Below are 22146 nucleotides of genomic sequence, written 5' to 3'. Positions count from 1 at the left end.
TAGTTTATTTAGTTTAAAAAAAAATATCCAACAATTTACAGACCACTCTTTCCCAATGTAAGTCAATGGGAAAAAGTGTTTCCGGGCCTGGCAACCAAACGGAAGTGTAGTACCGCCGTTTGGCCACCACAAATATTTTCATCTGAGTTTGGCGCACTTCCTGGGGGCTAGGGCCAGAGCAAAAACACCACATACGTCACGCTTACGTCGAGGCGGGGGCAGGGGCGGGATCAACTCCTGAACAACAACAAAAAGCCGGCGTTTTATCCAGTTTGTACACAACGATGGAGAAACTTAACAAGCAGCAGTGGTCCACTGAAGAGACCAGCTCCTACTGGGAATCTCGTCTTCCGAAGAGGTACAGAGGAAGCTGGAGCACAATCGGCCGTTGTTGTTGTCGGTGTCAGCTGTGAGGGGTTTCCGCGCGGTATGGCTTTATGAAGCAGGCACGCAAACGGTTACGTCATGACGCAAACGATGACGCAATGACGCAGCACCAGTCGGACTCTGGGCAGTGTGAAAAGAGTCGGAGCTAAACCGAAGAACCGGTTCTGAACCTGAAAAGCTCTAGCACGGAGCTTGAACCGGAGTTGCGTTGGTGTGAATGAGGTAACAGACACTTCTCACATCAACCCCCGGTTCTTCTCCACCCGCTGACGACACCTTGTCCTTCTCAACCTACCAGGTGAGGAGGGAGCTGCAGAAGTGTAAGGCGAGGAAGGTGGCATGTCCAGATGGCATCAGCTCGAAGCTCCTCAAATCCTGTGCAGATGAGCTGTGTGGGATTGTGGAGCTTCTGTTCAACCTGAGCCTGAAGCAAGGGAGGGTACCACAGCTGTGGAAGACGTCCTGTGTGGTACCTGTGCCAAAGACCCATCACCCCAAGGAATTCAACAGCTACCGGCCGGTGGCGCTGACATCACAGCTGATGAAGACCCTGGAGAGGCTGGTCCTTGGACACCTCCGGCCCCTTGTGAGACCATCAATGGACCCGCTGCAGTTCGCCTACCAGCCTGCCATTGGGGTGGATGACGCCGTCATCTACCTGCTGCAGAGGTCCCTCTCCCACCTGGATAACCTGGAGAATGCTGGGGGCACGGTGAGGATCATGTTCTTTGATTTCTCCAGTGCCTTCAACACCATCCAGCCCCCGCTCCTTTGGGACAAGCTGCAGCTCTCGGGGGTTGATCAGCACCTCACCTCCTGGATCCTGGACTACCTCACCAACCGCCCAAAGTACGTGAGGAACAGGAAGTGTCAATCAGACACCATCATCAGCAGTACGGGGGCCCCCCAGGGCAACGTTTCTCTTCACCCTCTACACTGCAGACTTCACTCACAACACCGCAACCTGTCACCTGCAGAAGTTCTCTGACGACTCCGCCATCGTTGGCCCCATCACCAACGAGGACGACAGGGAGTACAGGGAGCTGACGCAGGACTTCACCCTCTGGTGCCAGAGGAACCACCTTCAGCTGAATGCAGCGAAGACCAAGGAGCTGGTGGTGGATTTCAGACGGCGCCAACACTCCCCCCCGACACCAGTGAACATCCAGGGAGCAGACATTGAGATTCTGAAATCTTGCAAATTACGGCCGTAAGTTCATCTGAACAATAAACTGGACTGGACTGATAATTCTGCTGCTTTGTACAAGAAGGGACAGAGCAGACTCTTTCTGCTGAGGAAACTGAGGTCTTTCGGGGTGCAGGGGGCACTCATTCAGACCTTCTTTGACTCTGTTCTGGCATCAGCCATTTTCTATGGTGTGGCCTGCTGGGGAAGCAGCATCTCGGCTGCTGATAGGAAGAGACTGAACAGACTGGTAAGGAAGGCCAGCTCTGTCCTTGGGAGTCCTCTGGACACTGTGGAGGTGGTGGGAGACAGGAGAATGGCAGCCAAGCTGTCCTCCCTGCTGGACAATATGTCCCACCCCCTCCAGGACACCCTGTCCTCACTGTGCAGCACCTTCAGCGACAGGCTGCTGCACCCCACCTGTCACACGTAGAGATACCGCAGGTCCTAACTTCCTGCAGCGGTCAGACTTTACAACCAGCACTGCCCCTAGTAGACCCTCCTACACACACCACAACACAGACTATAACACCCCCTTGCTGCTAAATACAAACCAACTTTGTGCAATATGTGCTATATGTGCAATATATATATATGCCATTAATAACTGTGTAATTTATACCTGGCCACTAAATCAATCAATATATATATATGCCATTAATAACTGTGTAATTTATACCTGGCTGCTAAACCCTTGTTATTGTTACAAGGTATCTATCTTGTATTTTGCAGATTGTGTAACTTGCTGCTGTTAAATACCGTCAAACTATGTGCAATATGTGCTTTATGTGCAATATACACTTTATATATACATATGCCATCTTTAATAACTGTAATATATACCGGGCTGCTAAATCCTAAGAACTGCTACAGGATTTGATTTGTAGATTTGATTTGTTTTTTATCTTTATCTTTGAAAATTATGTAACTTTTTTAGTTTTTATCTTTTCTTTTTGCATATTGTTTATTATATTATAACTTAGTACTTGTTTAGCATATTGTTGTGTTGTTTGTTTATTATGGAATGCCATTTAAGCCAAAATTAAATAAATAAATATATAAATAATTAAATAAATACATATATATATATATAAATATGGTACTTAACCAATACCAACAGAAAAGTGCAATTTTTGCCATAAAGTGTAGCAATAGCATATTTAGGAATATAGTACATTTCAGAGATTCAGGTGGCCTATAGGTAGGTAGACCTTCTGTAAACTATAACACTTTGTTTTTTAAGTAAAACACAATACTTTCAAGTACATTCAGAACATTGGAAACCCTGACTATTAGAAAACATCTCTCTGTTGCTTCAGAGGCCATAACAGACTTTGTTGATTTACCAACAGTTGATTTAAAAAATCTAATCAATTTCAGTCCAACTCTCTCAATAACCTTGGCCAAAACAATAAACAGTTCAACATAAAGTGCCAGTTGCACCAACAACGTAATAAATAGTTCAACATAAAGTGTACCATTTAAAATAAAATAAAAAAGTGCCAGTGATTGACCTCAATCCCTCCTATTCTTCCAATATCCTGATGAAAAATAAAATCTCTCTGTTGCATATGCCACTGTTTGATCAACGCGAATTGGGTGTGGGTCCTTGTACTCCGAGTCGGGCTAACGTCCACGCTAGCTTCCACGTTAGCTGCTATATGTTTTGCATTGAGGTGATACTTGAGGCTTGATGTGCTGCGGTGATATGCGAATTCCTTTTTGCATAATTTGCAAACAACCGTGCTCTTATTGACGCTTCCATCCGTCCGTTTTTTAAAACAAAATGTCCCATCCACGGGGCCAACCAAAGCGGTCTCATCAGCTTGTTCGTTCACGTTTGACTATTGTTCACTGTGGTTTGTTGTTGTCTGAAGTCATGAACGTTAGTTGGTGCTCCAGTATAATCGGTACCCCTGAAACTCATCCAGTGAGAAACGTTCCGCGGTGCAAAAATAAGTGCGATTAAAATGCGTTAATTTTTGTGTAATTAATTCATCTTAATTAACGCGTTAAAGTCCCGGCCCTAATATATATATCTTCTCTGTCTGTCCTAAAGATAGTTCAATAGGGCTACAACAAAACAACAACAACAGTCTTTCCGTTTATTCCCTCGGTTCTTTAAGTGTATATTTTCCCATTTAATGCTTAAAAACGTTGAACAGCAGCTGCACATGATGCTCTTTTGACCCCTCTTTTAAGTTTTTATTTCAGGCTCAAGCTCGGTGTCATCGTTTTGGCCAGTCTAAGGCGGTGAAGGTGTACCGTCTGATCACTATGAGAGGGAAATGCTGGATAAAGCTAGTCTGAAGCTCGGGCTGGACCGTGCCGTCCTGCAGAGCATGAGTGGGAACAAAGAAGGCAACAACCACGGGTGAGAAAAAGAAAATCTGTCATATTTCTAGATGCCAAGTCATTTTTGGGTCAGTCGCTGTTGCAGTACTCATAGTTTATTTTCAAAAATAGTTTTCTAAATCCACTTGTGTAAATATCTCTCTGCGTCGCCTTTAGCCGGTCCAGCAGTTCTCCAAGAAGGAGATCGAGGACCTGCTGAGGAAAGGAGCCTACGCCACCATCGTGGACGAGAACGACGAAGGCAATCGCTTCTGCTAGGAGGACATCCACCAGATCCTGCAGCGAAGAGCCACCATCATCACCATCACCAGGTATGTTCTTAGCAGCACTAGCCACTTGCTTTTTGTGAGATACCAAGTACTTGGTTATTTGAAATGTAATATTGATGATGTAATAATTAAAACTAGGGATGGGTACCGAGCCCCAGTATTAACGGGCCCCGGGGCTGAATTATTAAAGACCGTGGTACCGTTAACGTCCAACGTTATCGATCTTTTTATCGGTACTGGAGACATTTAAAAAATAGATGTCATATGTATTATATCCACATAAACATTATATCGCAGTCTTACTACAAAATGCGTCTATGATTTATTTTCGATCTTACCAATCCAGACGAGAGATCTCTCTCCCCTGTCGGTGTGCGAGGGGGTGGGGCAGTTTACACACAGAACCTGCTACATGCATGCAACACACACACACACACACACACACACACACACACACACACACACACACACACACACACACACACACACACACACACACACACACACACACACACACACACACACACACACACACACACACACACACACACACACACACACACACACACACACACACACACACACGCGCGCGCGCGCGCGCACACAAACACATGGCGGAGAGAACTAAGCGCCCCGAGGGTAGTTATGTTACCAGGGCCGGCCCCAGACTTTTGGGGGCCCTAAGCGAGCTTTGGCTTGGGGGCCCCCCTCACTCTAGCGCATTCTCACTACCAGTGTTTGGTCTAACGCGTTACCGTAACGCAACTACTTTTTTGCGGTAACTAATAGCGTTACTAGTTACCTATTCTCATTAAGTAACGCCGTTATAGTTACTGTGATTGAAATGGGTGCGTTACTGCGTTACATTATGTGTTCCAGCTGAACCGAATCTCCCTGCGGATGTAACTTACAGGCGAATACAGCGATGTCCTCTCACAGCACCATGGAAAAGTGAAAGTAACCAGAGAGGAGTAATGATTGGTTAACGCGGGGTAACATTTCAGGGTAAACCAATCAGAGACAGAGTTGGGCGGGTCTTGCGGGACAGAAAGCATTGTCCATTTGATTGTTGAGGCTACAATAAAGATGCCTGTCAAAATGTCTAAACATATCTTTTGTGTTTTATTGTTCCACTGCATTTCATAATGATAATTACTACAATGATGGGGATGGGGAGTTGTCTTTTCTCTTACTGTGCCACAGAACAACACAAAAACTTGTATTTTTATTGTTATTATTTTTAAAGTAAAGTAACGTGTTACTAGTTACTTTTATATTGTAGTAACTAATAAAGTAACTAGTTACTTTTTTGAGAGCAGTAACTATAACTATTACTAGTTACTTTTTAAAAGTAACTGCTCACTACACACAACACGGGACCAACTTTTGTCTTATGATGTTAGTAAAGACGATTTTTTTTTTTAAATATTGAAGTTAAAAGCATCAATCTGGTGCACTTTGAGAGCAAAATTAAGAGATCTATGGATACATCTCTCAACACCCATATGAAACAGAACTGTAAACAGATCTTTCTTTATAGATATTTTACAAATTACTCCCCTTTTAAACTGTAGGCCTATTCTTGTTTTGTCATATAGTATTTCATAACTGTTTTTCATTTATGCTCTCTGGCTGTCCATCTCATAATGTTCACATAGAAACTAGCTGTCAATAGGAATATCATTCAGAAGAATTATAATTTCATGCAAAAATCTGTCACAAAAAGAGGTTGCACATTTAAATTCAGGTGTTGTTATGGCAAAGTCAGTGGCCACACAGCCACATTTACTTCTGCAAATATGTTCAAACATGCTGTTGACACGCAGTGGCAACTATGCCACCATTTCAGCTGACTTTTTCTAAGAAATACTGTCACACAACATCCATATTTCAGTGCTTGATGCTTAGCTAAGCTAACTATGAAACTCTTTAACTGACAGGACTCAGGATCTACTGTGTAATGTAAGGTAGCTTATAGCTTCATGTCGAACAGTAAGTCAACATTTTCCAGAGAGCTTTCTTTGAAATTTCCAGGTAACGCTAAAAAACATTACATTTAGATTGTATGACAAAGTGTTTATTTAATATATCTGGCTAGCTATAGCTACTTGCTAACGGTTTAGCTTACCCCCGCGATTCAAAGTAATGTCAACGTAGCTGTAATTTATGCTTTGCTTACATCGCATAACTTGGAAGTTTACTGACATTTACATACCTTGTTCAACTGGCTCAAGTGGTGGCTCTGGGGTTGTTGTGTGAGCAATCACTTTAAGAAAAATGTTTCTTATGTCCATCTTCAAAATCTCTGAGTCCGACTGACAGTTTATTTTAAAAATGGTCACAGCTCAAAGGATAGGTACCTGTCAGCCAATAGACAAGTTTACGCGCCAAACCACAGGTAGCGCCATAACCCTACACAAATGCACTTCATTTCCGCCGGAAGTCTTTTGCACAGCGTCTGTCGGTGTAAACCGGTGTAAACAGTCAGACGGGCACTGGTGTAAACACAGCGATTTCGATGCTAACAGTGATGCTAGCTTGGGAACACGATTCTACTTCTTTGACTGGAGATGGCGTTACTCTCCCCCACCCGAATTCAGTGCAAAACTGGGAGGATAACATGACGACGTGGCCCAGCATAACGTACAGCAAAATTTGCTCCTACTTCGTTCAATCCATGGCAATAGATGGAAAAGCAATGGACAGTCTGAAGGCATATCATAAGGCTGCGCACATTCTACTTTGCCCACATGCTCCCGAAAATTGTTGACGATTTTGTTGAGGGAAGGTTACAGTTCTGCAGTAAATATCTCAGCATTTTAAAACCAAAATAAACTGCCTTATCCACAGGAGCCAACAGTTGTCTGTTGTTTACATAATGCACAATTTACATGATCTCTTTATGCTGTGCAATATATCATATGTGCCTGTACTGTTTGAGTGAAAATAAAGTTTGATGTAATTTAATTTCATTATTGCACTGTTATTGCATTATTGCATTTCATATGTTCCTTAGAGTGCTACAATTTCTTTTAACACAGTTCATCATTCATATTAAGCTCATACTGTACATAAATAACACTGAATGAATTAATTTTTGAGAGGAAACTAAAGAAATGGCTTCAACAAGAAAGATCACATGTTTAATCCTAACAGGTATTACAAATTAAAATATAAAAGCAGCCCACACAATTACATCACTATGAAAATATTCATATATAATATTAAAAAATACAATGCATGCAGTATTTGTTGTGTTTATCTGTATTTAATGAACAACATGGCTGGGTGCTGGGTGCTGGTTTGTGGTCGTAGCACTCTCTATCTAACCACTCGTTCAGGTGCTTTCTCGAGTGATTGCAACCAACTACCACACACGTAGTTCCCGAACCACTTTTCTTCATGTTGTAATTGTTATATCCTCTTTGTCTCTGCAATATCAGTGCTTTGTCGGCACAACGGAGCTAGCTAGCAAAACAAACCCAGTCCGCCAAAACGGAAGTGCATTGCATCGAAGGGAGGAGTTCAGGATGTAGAGCGGAAACGGCTCAATAACTTGTGTATAAGACAGTTGTTTATTTCCATTCAACTCTCTGGATGGTCTGGTGCCTTGCCTCTGTTGCATTCACTGAACACGGGAAATTACAATCCTGCGGTCCTCTCATGATGAGGTTCAGGTAAAGCACGGTTAATGTATTATATGATTAACTCAATCATATAATACATGACTTTGAGAGTAGGGAATCTATGCATATTAACAACAATTAATTAAACATACTTATCACGGTGTACTGAGATTTCATTTTTCATTTATTTTTGCTAGAGGGCCCTTACTGGCGGCGGGGCCCGAAGCGGCCGCTTATGTCGCTTAATGGGTCGGGCCGGCTCTGTATCTTACCCGTCTTGAGCATGGATGTATAATAAGAACTGGATACAGCGTCGGAGGAGGGGTCTCGTTCTTTCCTATGAGAGCTGCTCATTGGCGCATGAAGTAAAAATGGCCCAACCTGCCTGGTTATGGCTAGAAAGGATCCGTCTAATGTAAATATGACGTCACGTTCTCGTTCTAAGTCTCGTTGTAATCGGAGCGGCTCGGTTGTAATCGGAGCGGCTCGGAAGCGCAGTCACGTGGCTGAATGTTTACGTTTGGGATGGCGAGATACTAAACTATATTAAGTATGTAAATACTTGTTAGCGGTCTTGCTGTTGAAAGAAGAATGACAACACAATAGATCAGCAACACTATGGTTTATTTTGTATTCACAGGCAAGTCAACGTTGTTGCAGTAAAAGTCCCAAGATAGCTCCTGGTGCAATAAAATGTATGTTGCATGTTACTGCTGTAGATGTGTTTACCTCTTTTATATCCCGTTGGGTAGTTTAATCTTCAGCAATGCATCATATTCTATAATATCATCATATATGTGTAGCTTTGTCTCTGTCATATCTTTCAAAAGTAAAGTGAAACAGCTGTTTTCAGCTTTGTGATGATGCATTTTCCAGCTGATCCAAGAGGCTTTTTAAACACCTTACTTGGCTTAAGAGGGAGGGGAATTTTCTCAACACATAAAGGAACACTTTATCCTTCAGTTTATCACAAACATTACATCAACACATTTGGAGATCCTAATTTGAATCCAGTCTGTAATTTGATATTAAGGTTTTAATAATGAAATGAGGTCATGAATCGAGTTCAAGGTTAAGATCATCTTTATTATCCTATGTACAAAAATTAACATACAACATTAATATAACAGTAACGAATACAAAAAAATAACATTATGCAACTCTGATCTTCTTGCTGATACTTTTCAAAGTTACTTTTACATTTGCTCTACTTCTCCTGCTACTGTTTGCTCTGCTTTCAACTTCTCTTTCAACTCTGCTCTTTACTCTGCTTTCCCTGTTTCCTCTGTTCTCCTCTCCTCATCTTCTCCTCAGACTATCCTCCTTTTGCTGTATCCTCTCCTCTACTGTTCTCCTCTCCTCATACTCTCCTCCTTTTGCTGTCTCCTCTCCTCTGTTCTCCTCATCTCCTCTCCTCCTCAGACTCTCCTCCTTTTGCTGCTAGATATTTAGACTGTAATGACAGCTTATGATATACTTTTTATAACTACATCAATCACATGCAATGGATTAAAAACGTTGTTTTACTTACCGCCTCTTTACAGCTCCATTCATCTCCAAGCTTCCAACATTCACCTGGCGGTGGTGCCTTGGATGAAAACAACTTTTGATATGATACAATACAACAACAATAGTTAACACCTATCCACAGCAGTAAGCACAATGAGAAGACTAATGGTCTCTTTTATACCAATTTCTATTGGAGTGAAATGAACTGTGCCATGTCACATAGGATTGGAATGGATGATTGGCTGTGTTTTGTGAATATAGAGGAGATGGCAAAAGTAAATATACTTTGTTCTTACCTAAAGCATCTATCCTCCTCTTCGTACCCCTGCCTGCTCCTCCCGCATTAGACTCTGGGGACTTAGCTTTTAAAATCTTGTTCAAGCTGTCCACTCTGTTGGATCTCATGACCTCAGCTTTATGACCCACCCGGCCTGAAAAAGGGTGTCTACGATGGCTGGTACTGAGAGGTGTTATGCAGTGGTTAATTTGAGCCGGATCCTGCCGGAACAGGATCCGGCACCTCTTCATTTTGGCCACCCTGTGTTCCGGCACCTATTTGGGCAGATCCGGTACCTCTCACAAAAAATAAAAATAAAAAATGGTTAAAATGAAATAAAATATGCAGATATTAATTTACAGAAAAAATCCCAATAATTTTATGTCGTTTATTAAGATTAAGATTTGAAAGAGTCGGAGATCTGTGTTGACGCACTGAAAAGCTGGACCAACGGACAAACGTCTTTCACTTTTGAAATTCGCCACATGAGGAGCACGTCGCAGAGAGGAAGAAACGGTGATTCAATGCAAGCATGTCAAAAAGACAGTTAAATTTACTGTCTTTCTTCAAAAAGAAGGAAGAGTGTTGGAGATTTGGAGGATGTTGAAAACCAACCTCGTCTCCGCGTGTCGTTTGATAAGCTGGGTAAATTCGTGAAAAGGAAGGGATTAAGAAACACCAGAATACAAGTTAAACAATAATCTTGCTTTAATGATAAACAGTAACGATACAAATAAATCACGAAGCACTCTGCAGAGTACTCCGGGCTCAGGTTCTACCACCGTGTGAGACAGGTCTCAGGAACGGCCGGTGAAAAACAAGAGCGCGAACCAAAGGAAAACACAGGCTTTCATACTAAAACACAGGAGGAGGTGTGTGCCTGCTTTCCCCCAGAGGTCATCTTATTGGGAGAGACCAACACATGGCCTGTCGCACCCAATCAGTGCGACACAGCAGAAGAAACCCGGAAACAAAAAGTCTCTTTCAGTTTGACGAAGACCAGACACCTTTTGGTGTCTGGTACGAACCGGCTCTCAACAACAAGTTTCCTTATCTTATTTCACATCTTGTAGCCAGCACACACACATCTCCTTTATGGCCCTTTGTCCCTGAGTCCATCTTCCCGCCTCAGGCTGCCACACACAAGTTAAAAGTATGTTTTAAGATATAGTTGTTATAGTTGGCTAAATATACGTAATACATGTTAATTACTTTCATATCAATAACAACGAGGAACACATTACCTATGCTCTTAAGCAGTATTAGAGATGCTTTTCAAATAGTCAAACTTCACACAGGCCTAATATAGAGAACACACTCATTTGTCTTACAGCCTTTCCATTTGTTTGAGCTATTGTTCACATCTTTACTTCAAATAAAAGGTTTCACATTGCATATTTCCAGCTTCCTTTACACATACTGTTATTATTAATACAAAGTAACTAACCACACACATCTATTGAAAACAAGTCGATTTCCCTGATAATTGACATGCTGAAACTCTTCGGAATGTGTCCCCTCCCCCAACTCTCTCTAAACACAAGGACTTCACCTCAATATATTGGGGGAGGGAAAAGATACTTTGTCCCTTCTAATTTAACACACATGAATATATATAAGGTGACATTAAAAGGAATATACCAGATTGAACTTTCCTGCCATAACACGTTACTTTAATCCTTCAAATAATTCAAATAATCCTTCAATTCCCCCTTTTTGGTCTCGCCTCACGAGACCAACACACATACGACATTTGAAACAAACTACTGTCATTCTTTGATACTGTGTCTGTCCCCCTTCATTAAACCCTTGAGAACAGAAAACAACCTCCAATGACAGTGAAGAAACTAGCCTGAGTGCCAGAAAGCAGCATCCTTGCGTGTTGTTGAATCATCAGGCCCCCCCCCCCCCCCCCCCCTCAGCGGAATACGCCAGCAAGGGCAGCTGATAGGGAGGGGGAGATGCGGCCTTTCCTTCAAAGGTGGAACTGATGAATCTGATCAGAGAGAAGTAGACTCCTCTGCTGCCTCGAGAAGTCCCCCAGCCCGCTGATGCCAGCTTCCAAGTCGTCTGCTGTAGGGATGTCCGCGAGGTCCTTCTCCTCCAGTCCGCTGATGCCTGCTTCCAAGTCGTCTGCTGTAGGGATGTCCGCGTTGACGATAGCCAGGTCCATCCTGATGTCCTCCAAGGTCCTAGCCGGAGTGTTCCTCGCCGCACACTGGCTCCAGTAGTACCAGATGTCCCCCTTTGCTCCTCGGCGGACGGCATGAGATGTCCTCTGGGTCACTCTGTAGAGGCCGGAGAACCTGGGGTTGAGTCACGTAGGCCTGACGACCTTCAGCCAGACGAACTCCGCTGTGTCGGCCTCCTGCTCCTCGGGTCCCCCTTTTGGCGTCAGCAACCTGTGTGGAGAAATCTGATACCCACCCCTCAAGTCTACGCTCAGGGCTTCTGGGCCCTCAGGTGTTTGACCCACCACTGGTAGGCCACTTCAGAATTCTAATACTTGGCCTGTGTCAACAAAATAAACCCCAACATCTTCAGGTGAACTAAATAACATATCTCAATAGCTCTGAATTCCTGACCAGCATCTGTGTTATTATAAATGAAATCCTTGAGATCCTATTTAAAATCTAAATATAATATGAACTGCTAATGTTTCTGGTAATGGAACACACTAATGTTATGGATTAAAAACAACTAAAATCATGATACTGACAAAGTGAATAATTTCCAGGCGAGACTGCTTCTACCTGTCACTGCTTGGATATTATCAAGCTGAAAAATGAATACAGAAATCCAACATACTGTCATCAAATGTCTTTCTATTATGACTTTAAATTAAATGTACATCCCCATAATGATCTAAACAGTCTATGGCTTTTACTTCTTTACCAGGCTAATTACAAGATGTTGTCTAAATTAAATTCTATCTCATTACATTACTATGTTTTAACTTAGCTGTAATATGTTCTTTCTACATTTCAAACCTCAGTTACTTTAATACCTGTTGAAATATTACAAAATTGTTTTCATTATCACAGTTCACCTTCTCTGGTATTCTCATTCTGGAATTACCTCTCTCAGTAGCCCCTTGGCCACTGAATCTGCATCTGTGTTACCTGTTATAACTCAATCAATATTAGAAACATGTCAACATTCATCAAACAGTATCTTATCCCCAGATATGGAGCAGGTTAAATCTAAAACTGTCAATCAATGGTCAGATTGAACATCTGAGTTGGGGCGGCAGGTTTCTTCCAGTCCCTAAATGAAAATATCCCACACTCCCCCTTTTTACACATGTAAACATGTGTAACAAACTGCTGTATGGGAAGAAAACCTTCAGGTAACCAGTGGTTATAAGAAAATACCAAACATCATTCACAAAAGTATATCCATCATCTTTCACAGTAAACACTCCAGGGAAAATAAGTGTTCATTTCCAGCTGGCAGTCCTAAAAGAAACAGAATCTTTAGATTTTAGTTTGAGTTTTACATTTGCAAACCGCCAACTCCTGTGGGAATTAGAAACGGGTAACATGTGCGTTTTTCCAAATGTGTGGAATTGTAGGAAACCTGTGTTTCCCATGGAGCTCCAAAATAATGTATTAGTCCAAAGACATGCTCGGTTAGTTATTGTTTTAGAATCATGCAGTTACACTGATCACATGCAGAAATTCATTCACACCCACACTGTCAGGTTGTAAAGTCAAGTTTGGTCAGCCCCAGAGTCAGTCATTGATAGTGCTGTTCTCAAGTCACACTGTCAGTCAGGGTCAAAAGTCATTTGTTCTCAGTTTCATTGGCCATGTGTCGTGCTCTGCAGAGACTTTGATATTTCAGCATAGGCCAGTATCCTCTGTCTACAAAAATCAGTCATATATGGAGCGCCATCATTTATCAATTCACGATTACCACCTTAAGTCAGATATCTCTAACTTGTCATCGGGACGGCTGCTTCCCACATTTCCTGCAACTTGGTACAAAACTCACTTCATAATAGTACTACTACTACTGCAATTTATTTACACCTAAGTAGTACTAAAATGTCTAATAAATGTAATTCAGAAACTTGTGTACATAACTATTATCTTGAGTCAAAACATCACTAGGATCTGTGTAGCTCTGCATTTCATAGCTCATTATACTCATTTATCTTCAATTCTGGTCTACTTAAAAACAATGTTAAACTCTTTAGCAGTGTGTGGAACCTTGGGTGTCCGAACATGCAACCATCACCCTTTACTTTATCAAGGATTAAAAACAGTTTCCATCCTAAAGCCCTCCTATGGTAATAACTATGCCACAATGGTGAAATCAATATTGTAACAAATGAGATCACTACTTTATTCACACATGAATAAAAATCTCTTGAAGAATAATTTATTAATATGATGGAAAGATTGAAGAATATGGTTCTACACTGTGCTACTCCAAAACACCCCCTGCTTAAAGTGTAGTGCATATTTCCCTCATGTCTCCCCCTTTAACCCTCAGTGTGTCTTTAGGATGATTTTCTCATTTTACATTAATAGTTTCCTCTTTACTGCTATTTTGAATTTACCAATCGATTAATTCATGGTTAATACCTCTTTTTATCTTTACTTATTTATCAAGTCAATTCAAGTTCTTTAAATGTGGTGTCTTTTATGTGCGTTTTGTGAATAAGTGTGTTTATGTGTAAACTCACTCATTCCCGTTGTCCTTTTCTCCTCCCCTGGTTGTCTCAAGCCGTGACCCCGACCTCCTCACTTCAAATCGACTATGCCAACTCCTCTGATTCTGTCTTCTCTTCAGTCCATCAGCTCTTGAATCCATCCGCTGTAACTCTTTTAGGCAGCCTTTGGCCCAGTCACATCTGCAGCCCACATCATGCCACTGTTCTTTGCACTGCTTTGCATGTCATCTCCTCCTTTACAGTCTCTCTGCTGTTTTATGGAGGGCAGATTCTGCTCTCATGTCCTCCACTCTGCTCCTGTGCCAAATCTCGTGGCTCAGCCCTGTCTGAGGGACTGATGAGAGTATTTCTGTATGTCAGCAAGCGGTTTGGTTCTGGATGCCTCAGGTGGAGACGGTTCAGCTCCGGTTCTCTGTCTGTTTGATGGAGAAGGATGAGCCTCCTTTTGGGTTGGGTCTTTTGTCTGCTTGGAGGGACGGGGTCGTAGCCTTTCTAACTCAGAGGGGGAGTCCAGGTCCCGGGACGCATTATCCATAAGAAATCTAGCACACTGAGATTGAATTAATCCAACCCTTTCCACTCTGTCTCTTTGTAATCATACTATCTGTCCTAGTTGCTAAATGCCATCTAAACAACACCATTAATGTCTACTAATGATATTACAAAAACTCCCTCTATAAATCGTTTCATCCATTGTTACATATCTACCCAACCTGACTCCTTCAGGAAACCATTTTCTTCCATAAATTGAAATACCTGTTTCAAGCATCACATATTTCACACACTACGAAAGAACATCTCCATACTTTCTCCAATATTTTAAATCCCACTGTTACTTAGAACAATAGTAAACCTGCAGAGCACACTGATCAGATCACAGTAATATCATTTGACTCAAGTGTAGGCCTATGTCTACTTTCCATTATACTTATTACTTTTGGTGAATATTTATTTATATTGTCTAAATTCCTTGTCTATGATGTGCAAACAGTTAGAGTATAAAAATGTGTTTTTTTCAATGTATTTACACTCCACGGATTCTTGAGTTTACTGATCTCCCGGTGTTGTCGTTCCTAAAAATGTTAGCAAACACAAAACTCCCACTACAACATTTATAGATAAATTGATCTAGCAAAATGAACTCTTTTCTAATTCAAAATGTGACAAAAGAACAATGATTTGTCTTTCACAAGATGGTGGTCTAACAGAATGACTCTTGACCTCATGGGGTCAAATAGATTTAGCCATGAGGCGGCTGACTTTAAAATGAACTGGGACAAAGAAACCACATGCATGTGGGTACATTATAGTCTAGAAATATAACACAAAACAACACTACTTAAAAATAATAACAATTCAAATGACTTCTGGTGAAAAGCATGAAGAACAAAACAACTTAATCTACTCTCAATGTTCATGTACACCATCACTGTGTATTTAATCAGTAGTTACCGGTTGTATCCTTAATCAAACTATTTCACCATCTTCACTTATTTTAGGTTACTCATTCAACAATATGACATTCTCCCGAATAGTAGTTAACTTTATATAACTTTTACTCTCTATATTTTAGCAACAACCTTACTTTTCTCTCTCTCTCTGTCTACTTTCCAAAACATCTCATTTCTCCTGACCACAAGTTTCTCATAAATCACCCCTTTGTGTAACCGTGTGAGATGGCTGGAGCAAAACCTCGTGCAGGACCTCTGTCATGCTTAAACATTAACAGATTCCCTCTGACAAACTTACAAAAACCTTCTCTTTACTTTCTACTCTTTTGTTCCTGTATTTAATATAATTTTCCCCTTGGAATATAATTAAGTACAATCCTTAGTTAATGACAAATACCATGAAATTCACAACGCAATGCAACGGTATCAATCAGTTCTCAACGACTATATTTAAATAGCAGCAAATCATTGTGTCTTATTTATTTCAATATATCTACCACTTCAAATCACACCTTGATCTGTTAATTTTCTATGTATTTCACTCCAACTTCAGATCACTAGAGAAAAAAGCAAGCAGACACGCTCCGGGCTGCTGCTGCTGCTCTCGAGAGGAAAAAGGGTGGGGGGAACTCTCACAGACAAATACTGACACCCCCTTCTCTTTCCCCTGCTGTAGCTCTCAGCCTCTCCTTTGGAAAAGGGGGCTTCTTTCAACAATTAACACTTCTGCTATCCTTTTATTCAATTTTTTTGCTTGAACCCACTGTCCTCGTAAGCTCTTAACTCACGCTCCTCTCGTTCAAATTCTCCCTTCATTATGACTTCGCATCTATTCATCTGACTTAGGCTGTTTCTGTTACCAGTAAATATTCACAGACTTCATATCTATTGATCTGACTTACTGTCCTTGTTACCAGTAAATATTCACAACACACCAAAGGATATAGTGAGGCCCGGTCACTTCAGAATGACTTTCTGAAGTTTGCGTTACTCTCCTTTGGATCACTTATAAAAAATAACTAATCTCCAGCCCCGTCGAGCTGTGGATTCGTTATTTTGAGTCAGTCTTATATGGAGACTTAATACAACCAACTGACTACTCTAGACAGTCTAACTGTGGGGACTCAATACCTCCACTTTCAAGCCCGGGACTTTAATACCCTTCTGGCCTGCCGGAACTCAATATCCGATTTTAACTGTGGGGACTCTTATACCTCCACTTTCAAGCCCGGGACTTCAATACCCTTCTGGCCTGTCGGAACTCAATATCCGATTTTAACAACTAAAACACGCATTTGCATTGTTACTATAAAAAACACTGTAAACTTCGTCTGACAACCCTAAAATTTGGAATATGGTCAAATCACAGATTTCGAATTAAACTGGCATCTGTTTACCTGTTATTGTCAGAGCTCTGTTGTTAGTTGTCAGAAGAAGCCGAGATGTTTAGCCCTGGACTATTCCGTCCGCTTGCTGCTGGTGGTCTCTTCCCCGAAAACACCCCACTCAGAAACGTCGGGTTCACCACTTGTTGGAGATTTGGAGGAGGTTGAAAACCAACCTCGTCTCCGCGTGTCGTTTGATAAGCTGGGTAAATTCGTGAAAAGGAAGGGATTAAGAAACACCAGAATACAAGTTAAACAATAATCTTGCTTTAATGATAAACAGTAACGATACAAATACAAAGAAATCACGAAGCACTCTGCAGAGTACTCCGGGCTCAGGTTCTACCACCGTGTGAGACAGGTCTCAGGAACGGCCGGTGAAAAACAAGAGCGCGAACCAAAGGAAAACACAGGCTTTCATACTAAAACACAGGAGGAGGTGTGTGCCTGCTTTCCCCCAGAGGTCATCTTATTGGGAGAGACCAACACATGGCCTGTCGCACCCAATCAGTGCGACACAGCAGAAGAAACCCGGAAACAAAAAGTCTCTTTCAGTTTGACGAAGACCAGACACCTTTTGGTGTCTGGTACGAAACGGCTCTCAACAACAAGTTTCCTTATCTTATTTCACATCTTGTAGCCAGCACACACACATCTCCTTTATGGCCCTTTGTCCCTGAGTCCATCTTCCCGCCTCAGGCTGCCACACACAAGTTAAAAGTATGTTTTAAGATATAGTTGTTATAGTTGGCTAAATATACGTAATACATGTTAATTACTTTCATATCAATAACAACGAGGAACACATTACCTATGCTCTTAAGCAGTATTAGAGATGCTTTTCAAATAGTCAAACTTCACACAGGCCTAATATAGAGAACACACTCATTTGTCTTACAGCCTTTCCATTTGTTTGAGCTATTGTTCACATCTTTACTTCAAATAAAAGGTTTCACATTGCATATTTCCAGCTTCCTTTACACATACTGTTATTATTAATACAAAGTAACTAACCACACACATCTATTGAAAACAAGTCGATTTCCCTGATAATTGACATGCTGAAACTCTTCGGAATGTGTCCCCTCCCCCAACTCTCTCTAAACACAAGGACTTCACCTCAATATATTGGGGGAGGGAAAAGATACTTTGTCCCTTCTAATTTAACACACATGAATATATATAAGGTGACATTAAAAGGAATATACCAGATTGAACTTTCCTGCCATAACACGTTACTTTAATCCTTCAAATAATTCAAATAATCCTTCAAGAGGTAATAGACACTTCAAAACGAGTCAGAAAAGCCTCCACAAGCAGCGACGAGGGCAGCTGCAGCGGTCATGTTGATGGTCAAAACCAGGAGGAGGTTAGCGCCGCAACAGCTAGCCAGCTAGCTAACCGACAGCTAGCCAAGCCCGGGCAGCGGGTCAGGTTCACCGCCAGCCGGAACAGGAGCCAGCTACTGTCAGCCAGGTGGACCACCAACAGCAACGGGTGGGTACCCTGGCATCAACTAGCCCGGTACAACAGCCGGAGCAAGAGGCGAGCGGAACCGCGACATCAGCTGGCTTACAGCAGGAAGATTCAGTAGGAGAGTTTGCAAGTGCTGGATGTGAGCGCGGATTTTCTCAAATGAACTTGATTTGAACTCCCAACCGTAGCTCTTTGCTCACATCCACCATGTCATCTTTACTCTTCCTAAATCTTGTTGGACCCCCCCTGGCTAAATTCAATCCAGTCCCGTACGTGAGGTCCTGGGTTGCCAAAGGACACAGAACTGCCACAGACACACGCAGTAAAAGCAGAAAAAAAGAGATAGAGGACAATCCGGACATGCTCGTGATGTGGGGTGTTTTAAACAACTAAATATGGTGAGCAAACATACTGTCTATTAATAGGCCGCCGTGCCAATCTTTGAATAGGCCTAATAAATCTTTTTTTTACACGTTAAACCTGTTGAGAAATTAATTGCTGGCTGTATACTGAAGTCCCACCTGTGGTGATGTGGGCATTTGCCTATGTTGTGCGTACTAGCCTAAAAAATTATAAATTATCGTCATAACATTTATACCATAGATACTATTTGAAATTGAGGCTTGTAAGTCCCACAGCGTTGCAAGTGGACATTTTCATGTTGTTTTCAGCACCTTTTCTGTATACGTTCCGGGACCCGTACGTGTCTCGTCATCCCTGAGCTGTCATATGTACTTTGCGTTCCGGCACCTTATGATTTACAAATTAAGCACTGGTGTTATGGTCCTCTTCTGCCTTTTGTGTTTGGGGGGCGTGAAGGTGAGAGGAAGACTACTGTCATGTGGGGTGTGTTGCTTTACGTCCTCCAAAAGATCATTTAGTCTTGATATCACTGTACACATGAACGTCTCATCCTGTAGGTGGTATGTGTGCTCAGTAATTTCCCGCAATAAGGTCCCACACTGCTGTCGTTTCCTATTTCTTGAGGACTTTGAGTGGTTACCACTGCTCTGATTAGAACGAGAGTTAGAACGACGTCTCTTCCCGCGTCCCGCCCACCCCGACCCTTTCCGATTACAGCCGAGCCGCTCCGATTACAACGAGAGTTAGAACGAGAACGTGACGTCATATTTACATTAGACGGATCCTTTCTAGCCATAACCAACCTGCTGGCTGTCAGAGCAGAAGAACCCGTTTGTGCGCTCACAGAGCATGCACCCCTTAAGCCCCGCCCCCCGAGCACACACTCTCGGCTCACTAGAAAGAATGGAGAGAGAGAATAAATCTAGATTCGGCTTTTAGTGCATTTTACAATTTTAAGGACTTAATGATTATAGGGCTATACAATAGTTCATACTGGGTAGTTTATTTAGTTTCAAAAAAATTATCCACCGATTTACAGACGTCTCTTTCCCAATGTTAGTCAAGGGGAAAAAGTATTTCTGGGCCGGTCGATGTCACAGACTGATAAGGAAATTGTAGTACCGCCGTTTGGACACAATGAATATTTTCCTTAGAGTCCGGCGCACTTCCTGGGGGCTTGGTCTTGAGGTGGAAAATGCTCGTTGCCAAAAGTGCAATAAGAATTGAGCCTGTAAGGGCGGTAACACGAGCTATTTGTCTAAACATTTAGCAAAAGTGCACCACATTCAGACGGAGGAATGCACCGGGTTTCGACTGTCTTTCTAGTAGCTCTGTAGCCCCATCCACGATTAACGTTTCCATGTCAGGTATATATTATGTATGCTAGCAGCAACACACAGAGTTAACTCAATGATACAAACATGGGTTAATGATTAGAGGTAACTGAGTTATTTATTTTGTTAAAGTTACAGCTATTCTGTTTGCAGTTCTATCATCACATAATTTAATACGATTTGTTAAAACATTGTTGTTTCTTATTTTCAGTTTGCTTCAAGCAGTGGCTGTAAGAGAAAGACGTGGAGGACCAAGAAATGCTGGCCAGATTGGCAAAGACCGGAAGATACATAACAGAGAAGATAATGGATATTAACAAGAAAAAGAAAAAGAATGTTTATAATTTCTTTGTTGCTGTTTACATTTTGAATTATATTTGTTATTTTTAAATCAAATGCATCTATTTTAGATGATATATTTATTTAGATGTAGGTTTTTTTTGTAATATTATTGTATTAAGTATAATTTATTAAATAAAAATACTGTTATGAACACTATACAATGTCTTTATTTTGATAGTTACCAGAATACATTGTATATTTAATACTAACATAAGCTGGTGATAGATAAATGCTGGTCTGCTGGTATGCCAGCAGACAAATATTTATAAAGAAAGAAACAAGGGAGGAAATGATGATAGCTAGACTCAGAATAAATCACACAGCATTGAATGGTACGCTGCATGTCATGGGAAAAAGTAACAGTGACAAGTGTAGGAACTGTGGAGTTAAAGAAAATGTGGAACATCTATAAAGCTGAAAGAGAAAAACTAAAGGATAACGTTTTAGAGGCAGAGAGGGAATGGACTGGGTTGGTATTTTGGGAACAAAAGGAGAGGGAGAAAGAGCTACCAGAAAGGCACTGTTTACCTTTATGGAAACTGGGGTAGGTAAAATTATCTAACATTAGGTCAGGAAAGATCATAGATTGTTGTTTTGTTTTGTTTTATTTATTATGTTTTTTATTTATTTATTTTTGGATTAGATCATAGACACGTCCATGAGTTAAGAGATGGAATGATATGATGATTCACACTCATGAACAGTAGGTGGCGGTATGCACCTTAAAGTTGTTTGCAATCCGCCAAAAAACCGAGAGAAGAAGAAGTCAACTGGTTTGCCACAATTTACACCGAAGAAGAAGCGAACATTTCTGGCGGGTGAAATTTAGAGTATCAGATTACATGCGATGTCTGACTGAGAATGTAGTAGTTTGCCTTATAGTCCTTCTCCTCCATTTTCTTCCTCTTATCGAGTAGTCAGTGTGGTGCTGTTGCTTTGGTCTGGGTCTCTGGATCTGTTCATTTGCATATAAGGAATGGAAATGTCTCGTCATGAAATGTCTCATCATGAAATACAAGTCACCTGAAATAAATAAATGCGTCATTATGAAATACAAGTCATCTGAAATAAATAAATATGTCATTATGAAATACGATTCTCTTGAAATAAATAAATGTGTCATTATGAAATAAAAGTCTCTTGCAATAAATAAATAAATGTGTCATTATGAAATAAAAGTCCCATGAAATAAATAAATGTGTATTTAAATGTCCATGTATACATATTTATTGCCTAATTTATTTATTTCAGAATTTATTTTAGGGGTGGGTGGATCGATCCCAAATATTGATACTTCCGATATTACGTTACGTTTCAAAACATCGATACTAGAGCCAATAGGATCGATACTTTTATACTTTTTTTCCCGTCTCCTCTACTCGTCAATTTATTTTCTTCTATGTGCAGACGAACACAAGTATATGCTATTTTTTTCTCTCTCCACTGCTGTCCTCCTCTCCTTGAGGCTCGCGCACGCGCAGCGCGCTCCCTGCCTGAACGCCGAT

At 41.3% G+C, this 22146-nt stretch overlaps 1 protein-coding gene across 1 annotated transcript; it reads left to right on the top strand.

Moving 5' to 3' along the window:
- The first annotated feature begins 53 nt into the window (after positions 1-53).
- LOC307044824 (uncharacterized protein) lies at positions 54-20802 on the top strand. The gene is made up of 2 exons (XM_079690215.1): positions 54-4239; positions 20511-20802. Exon 1 carries the CDS (start codon positions 929-931, stop codon positions 1373-1375), a length of 447 nt encoding a protein of 148 aa, XP_079546341.1. The 5' UTR covers positions 54-928; the 3' UTR covers positions 1376-4239; positions 20511-20802.
- Positions 20803-22146: the final 1344 nt, after the last annotated feature.

The sequence above is a fragment of the Notothenia rossii genome (assembly GCF_949606895.1).
Source record: "Notothenia rossii genome assembly, chromosome: 6".
NCBI classification, from domain to species: domain Eukaryota; kingdom Metazoa; phylum Chordata; class Actinopteri; order Perciformes; family Nototheniidae; genus Notothenia; species Notothenia rossii.
Note: the sequence above shows the minus strand (reverse complement) of the source record. Positions and strands in the feature narration are given on the sequence as shown.

What these genes read in the sequence shown, in the direction of transcription:
- LOC307044824 (XM_079690215.1), top strand. Translation starts at nt 929, where the DNA reads ATGAAGACCCTGGAGAGGCTGGTCCTTGGACACCTCCGGCCCCTTGTG.